General features: G+C 60.7%; 1 protein-coding gene across 3 annotated transcripts in view; it reads right to left on the bottom strand.

The window, feature by feature from the left end:
• Positions 1-11,649, bottom strand: part of NAV1 (neuron navigator 1) — a 195,497-nt gene that overhangs the window by 13,014 nt on the left and 170,834 nt on the right. The window contains exons 13-22 of one of the 3 annotated variants that reach the window (XM_019638044.1): positions 11,353-11,523; positions 10,396-10,448; positions 9,754-9,777; positions 9,569-9,646; positions 6,862-6,945; positions 6,511-6,622; positions 3,838-3,959; positions 3,131-3,139; positions 473-669; positions 36-228 (exon numbers count right to left, since the gene is read on the bottom strand). In XM_019638044.1, the coding sequence (XP_019493589.1) occupies positions 36-228; positions 473-669; positions 3,131-3,139; positions 3,838-3,959; positions 6,511-6,622; positions 6,862-6,945; positions 9,569-9,646; positions 9,754-9,777; positions 10,396-10,448; positions 11,353-11,523 (1,043 nt within the window). The remainder of the gene's footprint in view (positions 1-35; positions 229-472; positions 670-3,130; positions 3,140-3,837; positions 3,960-6,510; positions 6,623-6,861; positions 6,946-9,568; positions 9,647-9,753; positions 9,778-10,395; positions 10,449-11,352; positions 11,524-11,649) is intronic. The other 2 variants (XM_019638045.1, XM_019638046.1) reach the window with 2 other exon arrangements.

The raw sequence follows: 11,649 nt of genomic DNA, 5'->3' as shown, positions 1-11,649 counted from the left end.
CCCCCCCGCCCCCGTCCCCTCCTCAGGACACTGACCTGCATGTTGTGCATGGTCTCCCGGAGCTGGTCCAGCTGGTGGGCGGAGTTAAGGGCTTCCAGGCGGATGTCTGTCAGCTTCATCTCTTTCTCCCACAGCTCGGAGCGCAGCTCAGACACCTCCTTCTTCTCCGGCTCGTCCTCCTCACTGGCGTGGAACAGCCTCGCGTGGGGGGCCGAGTGAGCAGGGGCCCTGGAAGGAAAGCGAGTCAGACCAGTTACAGGCAGAAGGCTGGTTACTGGGGTCTGAGACCACGGCTGGCAGTCAGCTCCTCCTGACCCCTCACTGCACCCGGCAGTGAGGGACGGCCTTGCGCCCAGAGGCCCAGGGCTGGGTCTGTGGGGGGCCCGGTGGCAGGGTTGGAGGCCAGCGGTTTACACAGGGACCAGGTTTACACAGGGACCATGCCGGGTGGCGGGCAGCGGGGGGCACTTACTCAGGGGCATCGACGCCCACGGAAGACGAGTTGGAGGACTTGATGGAGGGCGAAGCGGCCTCTGTGGAGCCGTGCTGCAGTTTGGGGGACGAGGGGGCCGAGGAATCGGGGGTGGCGATCTCCTCGATGTCCGAGTACGAGGAAGCTGACTTGGGCCCCTTTTTTATACTGAAGGCTTTGTTGAAGGAACTTCGAAGCTAGAAAAGAGCAGACGCAGGTGGAGAGGCGTCAGGGCCGTGCTGTGGACGGGGGGCTGGGCAGGGACGTGGGCGGTGCACGGGCAGGGCGCGTCTGGGGGGCTCAGCCTTCCTCTGACTGACTCGTGGTGTGAGAACGGAAGAGCTGCCTGGACGTTAGGGCTGAGAGGGGAACGCCCTGGTGCTGGCGGGGGCTACGGGAGCTTCTCGGGTCTTCTCTCTCCCCTGGGGGTCTGCGCCCCTGACAGGGATGGAGAGAAGCCCCCAGGGGTCAGAGGGGATAGCTCGTAGCGATCCAGTCCACCTTTGGCCACAGGCCAGCAGGTGCTCAGTCCGGGGCCCCTCTCCGGGGGGGGGGCCTCATGACCCCGCTGGGACCAGGGCACAGGGAAGACTCCATTCACCCATAAACCAGAAACTGACAAAGTGATTCTGTGGAAATGAACAGGAGTGGAGGGCGGGGGATGGAGTTGCCTTCAGGGTCACGTGTGCTCAACACATCACAGAATGGCCAGACGACCAGCTACGGGGCTTTCCACTACTTCCGCTCTAAGGTCCTAGAACGAGGGTCACTTCCTTCCATTTCCTCAGACATGTGGAACAGTCATCTGACCACAGCGTGTGCGATCTCAGGTGGTGACGAGCTTGGGTGTCCTGGGCGTGAGCCGCAATGCACACCAGGGCCCTGTCCCACACCCACTCACATGCGTCCACACAGCATGCACACCACACGGGCACAGAGATGAGATGGCAGCGAGAGACAGTGGAGGAGGGGTCAGAGGCACAGGGGACCAGAGCGAAGCGGGCCTTTGGGACAGTGAGAGGGGAGAGGGACATCCGCGGGGACTCCCGAGTGTCTCGCCTGCAGCACAGGAAGGCTGCCTGGAGATGGCGGGAGCTGATGGGGGGCGTGTGCTAGGGTGGCTCCTAGGAGGCCCCGTGTCCTGCGGCGGGGATGGGGGTAAGTGTGCAGGGGACGTGTCACCAGTGGGGACTCGGGGCCCAAAAGTCCCGTCAAGCTCAGTTCTCTGATGCTGAGGCCAAGGAGCTGCTGGCTGGGGCTGCACAGCTGATGGGGGGCCCGGGGCTGGGGCTCGGGCTCCCGATTTCAAGCCAACGGCGTCTTCTCTACGTACTGCCTCACAGGAGGCCATGTGTGTGCACATACATGTGTGCAAGCGTGCACGTGAGCACGTATGAATGCGTGTGCACCTGTGTGTGCATATAGACAGATCCTGTGACCGGTCTGCCTGAAGTGGACGCCCTCTCAGGCCAGTAGGCCCCCAGGGAGAGCCGAGCTCCTGCAAGTCTGTGTGGCCAGGGGTGCAGGGACACGGTGGAGCTGTGCGGTGTCAGCTGAGCTCAGGGAACAACGGGCCAAGCCAAGCGTGACAGGCCTCTGCAGCAAGTGCACCCCAGAGCTCTTGGCACGTGGACGTGTGCTGGACAAAGGGCAGGCCCCCCACGCTCGATGGCGTCCTCTCGGGGAGCAGCTCAGCGGCCTAGCGTGAACACACTGTGCGAAACGCTGACCTAAGACGTGTTCACACATTTACCCCGGCCCCAGACGGACGCGTGTTCTCCCTGGCCCGCGGCTGCCCTTCACGGGGCAGTGTCCACGTAGAAACGTCCCGGCACGCTCCTCTGTCACCATCCCACCTCAGTCCAGCTTCTACCTCCTTTGTGGCGTTCCCCGTCCTTTTGTCACGGGTCCCTCTCATCTATAAATTCCTTTCCACTCACTGGCTGAATTAGGCTTTTGGCATTGCTGGGTTGGCATCAGCCATCTGATGACTTTTTTTGTCCTCTCTGCAATTCTGCAGGCTCCCTGATGGCTGAGACGAGAGGCTTCGTCTCTCAGCGCTGGCAGGGAGCCACAGCCATCCGGTGTGTAAGGGACGTCTGGGCTCACTCTGTGTGTCTTGGGCTCTGCTCTCACCCTTGAGATGTCTGCAAACCCCATGATGCTCAGAGGGCTTCCGGGTCTCGGGTGACTGGCACGTGACTGGCACATATCCCTCCCCTGCCTCTGCTTCACCTCAGGGTAGCGCGAAGTCCTCGGGCTCGGCCCAGACTGAACTGGCCTCTAGGAAGCGTGGTCACGAGAAGGCTCCCCTAGCCATTCTCTTCTAGGGGTTGATGAACCAGAGGTAAGAACGCTCGCTTCCTGGACGGGGCAGCTCCATCTGACTGCTTTTGTATCCGGCCAACTTTGTAACAAGGGCAGCGGGACCAGCTCAGGACTTGGACTCTCCCACGTGGCCCCAGCCAGACCGCTCCTCTGTCCTTGCGTGGGGCAGCCGTGGGGGGACCATGCAGTGGAGTGGCTTGGGAACTCTGGGGGGTGACCGTCACGGTTAGTTTTATGTGTGTCAGTTCGTTTTTAGGGGGAGGGGGCTGCTCTGGAAACGGGAGAGGTATGGCAAAGGGAAAGAGAAAACAGGGGGAGAGGGTCTCTTACCTCATAGACCTGGAAAAAAATGGGGATTGAAGTCAGCATTTTGAAGGGGGAGAAAAAAAGAAGCAACACTTAATCACTCATTTCACACAGCTGGCACCTGTCTGCACTACACGCCAGGGCCTGGGGGGGTCAGGCTTTCTGAATGGGGACAGAGAACCCCAGTCTCCTTTTGGGGGTCCTCTCCTTCCCAAAGGCAGCAGGGGGCTAAAAGTGTCTTGGACCCACCTACAGGGTGTCAGAAAGGGCACCCAAAGTCAGTATAGAGTCACCTGGGAAAATAAAAACGCCACTGCCTCTGGGCCAAAAGTAATACAAGGCTCTCTGGCAGTAACCTGATGGGTTCGAAACATACCTCTCCAGAAACTGGAAGAAACGGCCTCCAGGAGCACCTGATGGCCTTGTTCATAGAATCTTCCCACAGTGCAGAAGGGAATGGGGGCGGAGGCTGGGGGAGGGGCTGGTTGGACACCCCCTTCTGGACCTTTCCTTCTGTTGCCAAACACGCCTGACCTACTCGGGATGGAGACCCCAAGGGGAGCAGACACGTGTGCAGGCGGGAGGGGTGGCCTGGGGACAAGCGGGGGGCTCAGCAGATCCTGCTCCGAGCGGACACAGCTTGGGGCCCCGTGTCGGAGGGGCCGCATCGGGGTCTAAAAGCCCGGCCCCTGTGCGGAGGCGGGGGCGGCCCCCCCTCAGCCTTCACCTACCCAGCTTTTCTTCTTCTTCTTCTTGGCGTCTGCGTCCTTGCCGCTGCCGATGCTGGAGTGGCTGGTGATACTGTTGAGACTCGAGATGCTATCTGAGGAGTTCTGCCTCTTGATCCGAAGTTCTAGGGGCCGAGGATGAGGGAGGAACACAGAGGGGGTGTTTAGAGAAGACGGGCGGTGCAGGGGACAGGGAACCACGCAGCTTCTGGGCTGCTTCACTCATTCTGTGGGTCCTTTTTCCAACAATCATGTCTCAACATTAAAAAAAAAGTGTCAAAGGTAAAAAATAAGCAATGAGCTGTTCCCGAGAAGCTCTGTAGAGAAGGAGAGACATGTGTGCACCGTCGCATGAACTCAGCTGGACCAGGTCTGAGAAGGGCTCGTCTGCCCCAGGGGCATTCCCGGGTCACAGGGGAATGCCACGCTTAGCTTTCTGAGGAACTGCCAACGTTTCCAGAATAGCTGCGGCATTTTGCATTCCCGCCGGCAAGGCGCGAGGGTTTCGGCCTGTCGCAGGCTCCCAGCACTGGCCACTGGCCTCTTCCGCTGCAGCCCTCCCCGCGGGTGTGAGGTGGCCGCTCACTGGAGTTGTTACTGGCATTTCCTGGATGGCTACGGGTACACTGGGCATCTTCTCGTGTGCTTATTGGCCATTTCTGTGTCTTCATGGAGAAATGTCTATTCGGATCTCTGGCCTATTTTTAAAATCAGGTTATTTGCTTTTTTACTGTTGAGGTTTTAATGTACTCTGGATGCTAGACTCTTACCAGACATAAGATTTGCAAATATTTCCTCCCATTCTTTGGGCTGTCTTTTCAGTTTATGGGCAGTATCCTTTGAAGCACGGAGGCATCGGAGCTACAGGAGGGGATGACGGGGGAAGAATTTAGTGCAGGGCTGGGTCCTGGCACCCCTGGGGCACTGCCCGTGTGTGTGTGTGTGTGAGGGGGTTGGGGGGGGTACTGTTTTGAGCACCTAGTGTGTGCCTGGCACTGTGGTGAACGTAACATACATTCTCTGATTTAATACAACAAATTCTGGTTAGGTGTTTTCTCCATTTTACAGAAGCCAAGTAACACAGGTCCTAAAAACTGTAAGTTAGATTTTGGGAAAATGGGGGTCACTGGTGATTTTGGTTAAACAGTTTTGGTGGGGTGACGGTGATAGAAGCAAAATTGTAGTGGGGTGAGGTGTGAGGTGTGACGGGGAGGTGCGGAGGTGAGTCTGCCTGTGAAGGGAGGAGAGAGAGAAGGTGGCTATGAGCCGGGACACAGGTGGACCCCACTTTTTCCTCCTTTAAGATAAAAGAGCAGTGTCACAAGCAGTGGGGAAGGTGTGTCAAAGGTGTGGAAACGGGGGTGTGAGTGTGTGGGGGGACTGTTAGGGGGGCTGTCCCAAAGCATCAGATGAGGGGTCCCTCCTGGCCAGAAGGGGCAGCTGCCTCCATCGCTCTGGGAGGAAACGGAATTAGGGTGGATGAGTGTGAGCTGCTGGAGGGACAGTCAGCGGAGGAAGGGACGACGGCCTTGCGCAGAGCGGGCAGCAGGCGCTCGTGGACAGTGGAACGGAGCACAACACCGGCCAAGGCCAAGGACAAGGACCAGCCAGCTGCCCTGAGGGCCTGACGGAGCCTCCGTGGCACCAGGCCTCCGCGTGTCCTGACTGGCTCTAGCAAAGCAGCTTGTCATCTCAGCCCAGGTAATTACATGTGACCTCGGCCTCGTCCCCCTTGGAGAACAGGTGTGCGCACACACACCCGACTACATACGTGAGTGCACACAGCAGACTTATGTACAAATGCGAAGAGCTTTTTGTTAAACTCCGTTTTCTAGGGCTGGTGTCAGCTCACAGCCTCCCCACAGAGGGTACACGTGTCACAGCTGAGGAACCCACATGGCACGTCATCGTCACGGGCTCGTGTTGTGCAGCCAGGGTCCGGGAAGATGCGTGTGGACAGGCGCCTGCCGTCAGTTCACCCAGAGGACCTCACCGCCCGGAACCCTGTGCCCCCTCACCCCGCCCCACCCGGCAGCCACGGATCCCTTCGCTGTCTCGTCTTGTCCCTTCCACAAGGTCACAGAGTTGGAGTCACGCAGCATGTCACCTTCTCTGGTTGGCTTTTTCTTTGAGTGACGTGCATTTAAGACTCAATAGCTTTCACAGCTTAATGGCTCACTGCTTCTTACTGCTGAGGGGCGTTTCGTTGTCTGGCTGGAGCACAGCGGACTCATCTCTTCACTAACTGAAAGGCGTTGTGCGTGCTGCTCCCAGGTCGTGGCAATTACGGACAAAGCTGCTGTAAACACCGTGTGCAGGCTTTTGTGGGGACGTAAAAATCCAGCTCCTTTGGGTGAACTCCAAGGGGCGCGGGTGCCGGATTATCTTCGTCCCGTAAGAATGAGGGCCTGTTTTAAGGATCCTCTCAGGCAGCCCGGCTCTGGCCTCAGGTGCAGGAGAACATTGGGGACTGCAGGTCATCTCACTGTCCCTCTCCCGGGGATGGCAGGGCGTGGCCCTGGCACTCCTCACTGACCGGTCTGCAGCGTCCCTCTGACAGGCACCAAAGGGCCCTCACCCTCCAGAGTGGACCTGGGACCTGCACACTGTGGGCGCAGGTGAAGCCTGCAGAGCCTTGTTCTCACCCGATGCCCGCGACCTGCGGCTGCGTCCTACCTTTGGGCGTGCTTTCCGAGGCATTGAGGGCTCCCTGGATGACTGCCTGGGCCTCCGAGTTCTTTTTCTTCAGAAAGTCTATGGTTTCTCGCAAATCCAGCAGCTCCGTGTCCTAGGAGGGAAGCGAAAACACAGCCATCGGTTGGGACGGGGGCACCTGCTACATGCCAGGCACTGGGCTTCTATCAGGCAGGACACAGACGAGTAGGAATGGGGACAACTGTGTTAGGGGCAGGTTGAGAATTCAGGGTGACAGGAAGGGAGGGAGACGCTGGCGCTCAGGTGCTCGGGGAGAGGAGGCGGCCTGTGCAGAGGCCCCGCCCTCAGCACGCCCCGGGCCCCGCCCCTCACCTTCTCCTCGGCCGTCTCTGCCAGGTGCCGGAGGCGGGATGTCATGTTCACCAGGCTCTGCTCGAAAGCTGCCACGAGGTTAGCCTGAAACGAACACGAGACGTCCCTAAGCTGCCTGAGGCTCGGGGCCAGAGAGGACTGACTCGGGGACCTCCTTCCACTCTCGCTTGCCCCAGCGCTGACCAGTGCCGACAGACGTCTCGGGGGCTTTTAAACACTGATCTCCCTGAGCGGGCAGACGTGATCACACAGCTTCCGGGGCAGACCGGCTGCCACGGTAATGACGTGGCACCGACAGTGTGAGAGCAGGGCGGCGTTTCGGAGGTCTGGGAGCTGGCACCTGTCAATTCCCAGCAGCGGGACTGTCCCTCTGCTCTGGGGGAAGCCACAGCCCCGAGGCCGTTCCGGTCATCTTGGTTTATCGCCCGTGTTGTGCAGCAGACCGGCCCCCACGGTCCCCGTGGAAACTGGCTTCTTCCCTCCCTTGCTTCCAGGTGGCCCTCCATCCTTAACCCGTTCCGGCTGCTCCTTGTTTTGGTTTCTTCAGGCTGTTTGCAGAGCTGGGGCGCTGAGGGGACCGCAGGGGCATTCCACAGCTTGGCCGCTAGGTGTCAGGTCTGTTTCATGATGACGGGAGGGTGCCCAGGACCCTCCGGTAGAAGAGGCCGGCTGGGGGAAGGTGACACGCAGGCCACCCAGCGCATGGCCGGAGCTGGCAGCAGGATGTGTAGGAAAGGTGAAGGGAATGCGGCCAGGACTAGGAAGGGGACACTTGGGGTCAGAGAAATCGCCATCGGTGGAGGGCACGTGAGCAGGCTGGCGACCCCACAGGGAGTGCCGGACACGCCTGGGCGCTCACACGTCTGTGACACGCTCTCAGGGCTTCCTGTCGGCTGTTTTCCTCCCGTTGGGCACACCATGGTTTTCTCCCAGTGCCCGTGGGACATGCCTGAGGGCTGCTGTCACTGGACTGACGGAGGCAGTGCCTGTCCTACATGAGCTGCGTGGCCCCGCTGCCATGACCTCAGCAGGTTACTCCCACCGCTGCACAGAGGACTCCTGCGTCCTTGGCTTCCGCGGGGACCCTGCCTTCTCATGTGCTTCTGTGTTGGCCTCTTCTCACTGGGGGCTCCCCCTTCACAAACCTGGGTTTTCCTCTCCCTCCTCTGACCCCTCTCGAACCCTCCATCTCACCAGGGCGCCTGTGCGACCCCAGGGCTACGCAGTGGTCCGGGAGCCCTCAGCTCGGGCAGCTGGGAAGCTCCAGGAACAGTACGAAAGCTTAGTGTGGAACCAGGATTCTGCAGAGGGACCTTTCCCGAGTCCTGGCTTCATGTCTCCTGCTTGAGGGCAGGGCCGCGACCTCGGCAAAAACCTGCCTTGAAAATTCAGAACCGTCATGTCTGGGTGTTTGGTTTCTTCTGTCTTGGCCAAAGGGAACTTCCTGTTCTAAGAACAATCACCCTCTAAATTCATTTTCTTGGCTGTCGCCAGTCTGGCCAGCGCGATGGCTGACGGGCTGCAGTGCAGTGAGTGACCGGCTAATGTTTTCTGCCTCCCGGTGCTTCTCCTAGACGTGTTTTCAGGGGTGTGTGGCGCCTGGCCCAGGCCACTGCCTTGCGGGTGGGGTACAAGGTTTTTGTTTATATTACAATTCCTGTGGGTCCCCACGAGTGAAAGAAGTGCTTGATATGAGCCATGAACAAGCAACATCTGGATCGAGGGTTTGGGAGAAGCGAGTCAAGAGAACAGCCAGCATGGAGAGAGAGCCACTGTTGAAATATATCAGAAACAGGCCAGATCTTGGTGGAGTCTTCCGCCGGCTTCCAAGGGAAGACCCCAGGCCAGACAGCTGGGTTCCCCAGAGAGGAAGGAAGAGAAAAACCCCAAACCGCTGCGGAAACTAGAGACACGGCTACTTTTGTGCTAACGCTTGGAACAGCCCTCCGTATCCGGCTCAGCTGTTGTTTACGGCGTTCGGCGGAGAAGGGCTCTTGTGTCCTGTGTGCAGCTCGGCCACAGGGGACAGACGGCCCCAGCCTGGACAGAGGGCTGGCTGCGTTTCTCCCCATCTCACAGGGCCGCAAAACCAAGGCCCAGGACGGAAGCAGCTCGTTTTCCGTGGGCGCCTGAGGACAGGTCGAGGACACAGACACAGAATTCCGGCTCCGGCCATCTCTGCCAGCTGCCCCCGGACAACGGACAAGGCCGTTGGGGGTGGACGAGAATGGAGCTGGGTTCCGGGGTAGCGTTGTCAGCGGATGGAATTCTAATGGCCAGCTCCGTGCCCTCCCAGTTATGAGGCAGGAGCAACACCCCCCGTCACCACATACAGCCCCCCCCCCGGCTGTGACAGGCTCTGAGGGATCTATAATCACAATCCGTGGCGATTTCTGCCCACGGCCAGTGGCGAGGCTGTTCCCACCTGCGCACACAACCACTGACCGTCCTCCTTTCTTTCTCTCGGGAGTTCAGAGACCAGCGGCTGGGAACGCACCCAGACCTGCTGGTGAGGCCGGGGGGCAAAAACAGGTCTTTATAAAAATCGAGACTCCGGTACGGGAGGCCAACCCCCAAGCCCTCTGTCTGCTACCTTGGCGTCCACGCCCCGGGGGGCACCTCACGAGATAACTGTCCTCTGTTGGCTGAACTTATCTAAGCTTAGGCCCGATGACCGCCTGGGTGTCCCCGGCTTCACGGCACTCACGTTGGCAGAAAGCTGAGACGTCAGGGTGGCCACTTTCTCCTGCGACGATTCCAGCTCCCTCCGAAGCTTCCGGATTTGCTGCGAGAGGAAGACAGACACAGGCTTACACGGCAGAAGTATCAGGTTGGAGAGGAAAGCGGGGCGCGGTGGCGTTCACGTGCAGAGACGGAGGCTTGGCGCCCTACCTCAGACTGCATCCTCTCCTCAGCCTGGAGAAGGGAGCACGGGAGGAGACAGGGAGAGAAAGCAGGTGGTTACTGCAGAGGTGAGGCGGCCAGGCCCCCGTGCAGGGCACAGGGCTCGGAGGGGCGCGACTGAGGGCGGGACGGGCTGAACCTGTCCTGGCCCCGGCTCGTCCCGGGACCGGCCAGACCCTAGGCTGGGGCTTCGGGAAAGTCTCTGGACCCCGTCCCCAGCCAGCTTTGCCACTGCCGAGCAGGCCGGGAAAGGAGAGTTCGGTTTCCCTGGAGACTAGCCCTTCCTGCCGCCCACCCGGAGGGCTAGCGAATTAGGGGCGGGGGCCACGTGACCCCCTGCTCAATTCTGGGCGTGGTCAGGGTCCCGGGGTCCTAGACACCTGCCCATCTCCTTGCCACCAAGGCGTCCCACTCCCACGACACAGAACGGCTGTGTGACCACGGGATTCTCCATTTTTCAAAGGAGGGAATGAAAAGGCACCCGAGCTGCTCAGGGGTTGGTGGCGAGGCCAGAAAGAGGAGCTAAAGCGCCCGCCGAGGGCTCCAAGCTCTGGGTGCCCCACCCAGCCCGCCACCCAGCCGAAGGAGGCTCTAGGGGCAGTGCGGCGGGGAGCAGGGGGGTGTCCTTACTGAGGAATAGGTGGAGGACGCACTGGACGCCAGCGACAGCACCGAGCCGTGGACTGGAAGAGAACAGAACACAGAGTTGGCACAGGCCTCCGGGGCACGACGGCTTCCTGGGAGGAGCCCCAGGCACGGGCGAGCGTGGGCTCTGGTCCTCGAGGCCTCGGCGCAAATGGAAAGAACAGGACGGGCACCCAGCCGGCTCCACTGCCGCCCAGAGCAGGCGGCGTCCGCTGCGCACGGCTGCCTCTCCCTAGTCTGCGTGGTCTGGGGGTGGCGGGGCGCTGGCGCTGAGGGACAGGGAGAGGGTGGTCACACTGGTGTCACCTCATCTTCCCAGTCAGGAAAGTACATTCTCATCGAGCTGCTCAGAACAAACCCTGTGACGCTGCCCAGGCCCCCTTGTCTCGGTGCTGGGGGACGTGCTGAGATCCTGGGGACCCCTAGATGAAGAAACCCTGTAAAACCCCTCAGTCGGATCGCTCAGTCGAGCCCTCCTGACAGGTCGGAAGCCCGACGCCGGTGTGGGCGCCTCGTCTCCGACAAGGCCAGGCCTCCCCGCTGACCATGAACCCCAGATCACCACGACGACCGCAGCGCCCTGCCTGAGGCTGGCCTTCGGAATGGACTTGGAAGAGGAAGGAGACGCCGAGTTCTGTGAAAGGACCTGAGAGCTGTCATCGCGCCGGTGTCCCCACGCACCCGAGGCGCTGGGGAGGGGAGGCAGCTGCTGGAGGAGGGAGCCCCGCTTCTCAGAGCTCTGAGGGCGCGCCGAGTCCTTCCACGCTCGCGTCCCCCCCAGCCCCCCGGCCAGACGGTGTAGCCAAGGTTCCTGGGCCCCCAGACCCTTCCAAGGCACGGGAAGCAAGACAGATGGCCCCGGCTCCATGTCCTGGGAGTCATGTGTGTGTGGCGGTCGTGGAGGTGGTGGGTGAGCGTGAACCGCGCTGCGTGAAGTCTCACCGTCGTCCGCGGGGTCTCGGAAGGATCCTGACCGGATCATGCCCTTGGGTCTCTCGGCCAGGGACAGGGTGCTCCCCATTTGGGAGCCGCTGTACAGCTCGAAGGCCGCCTCGTGGGTGGGGATGCTGTTGGAGCGGGTGATTCTTGGCGTGGTGGCCGCGGCGGGGCTCGCTGGAAGGACAGAGGGAAGGGGACAGGAGGAGGGGGCGGGAGAAGAGCAGGGTCACCAGCGCTCTGGGCCTGGGGGCGGGGCAGCGGGAGAGGAAGGTGGGTGGGCGGGGCCAGGAGGGGGCTCCC

This window comes from Hipposideros armiger, unplaced genomic scaffold (genome assembly GCF_001890085.2).
Source record: "Hipposideros armiger isolate ML-2016 unplaced genomic scaffold, ASM189008v1 scaffold_37, whole genome shotgun sequence".
Classification (NCBI taxonomy): Eukaryota; Metazoa; Chordata; class Mammalia; order Chiroptera; family Hipposideridae; genus Hipposideros; species Hipposideros armiger.
The sequence above is the reverse complement of the archived record's forward strand: the minus strand, read 5'-3'. Positions and strand labels throughout refer to the sequence as shown.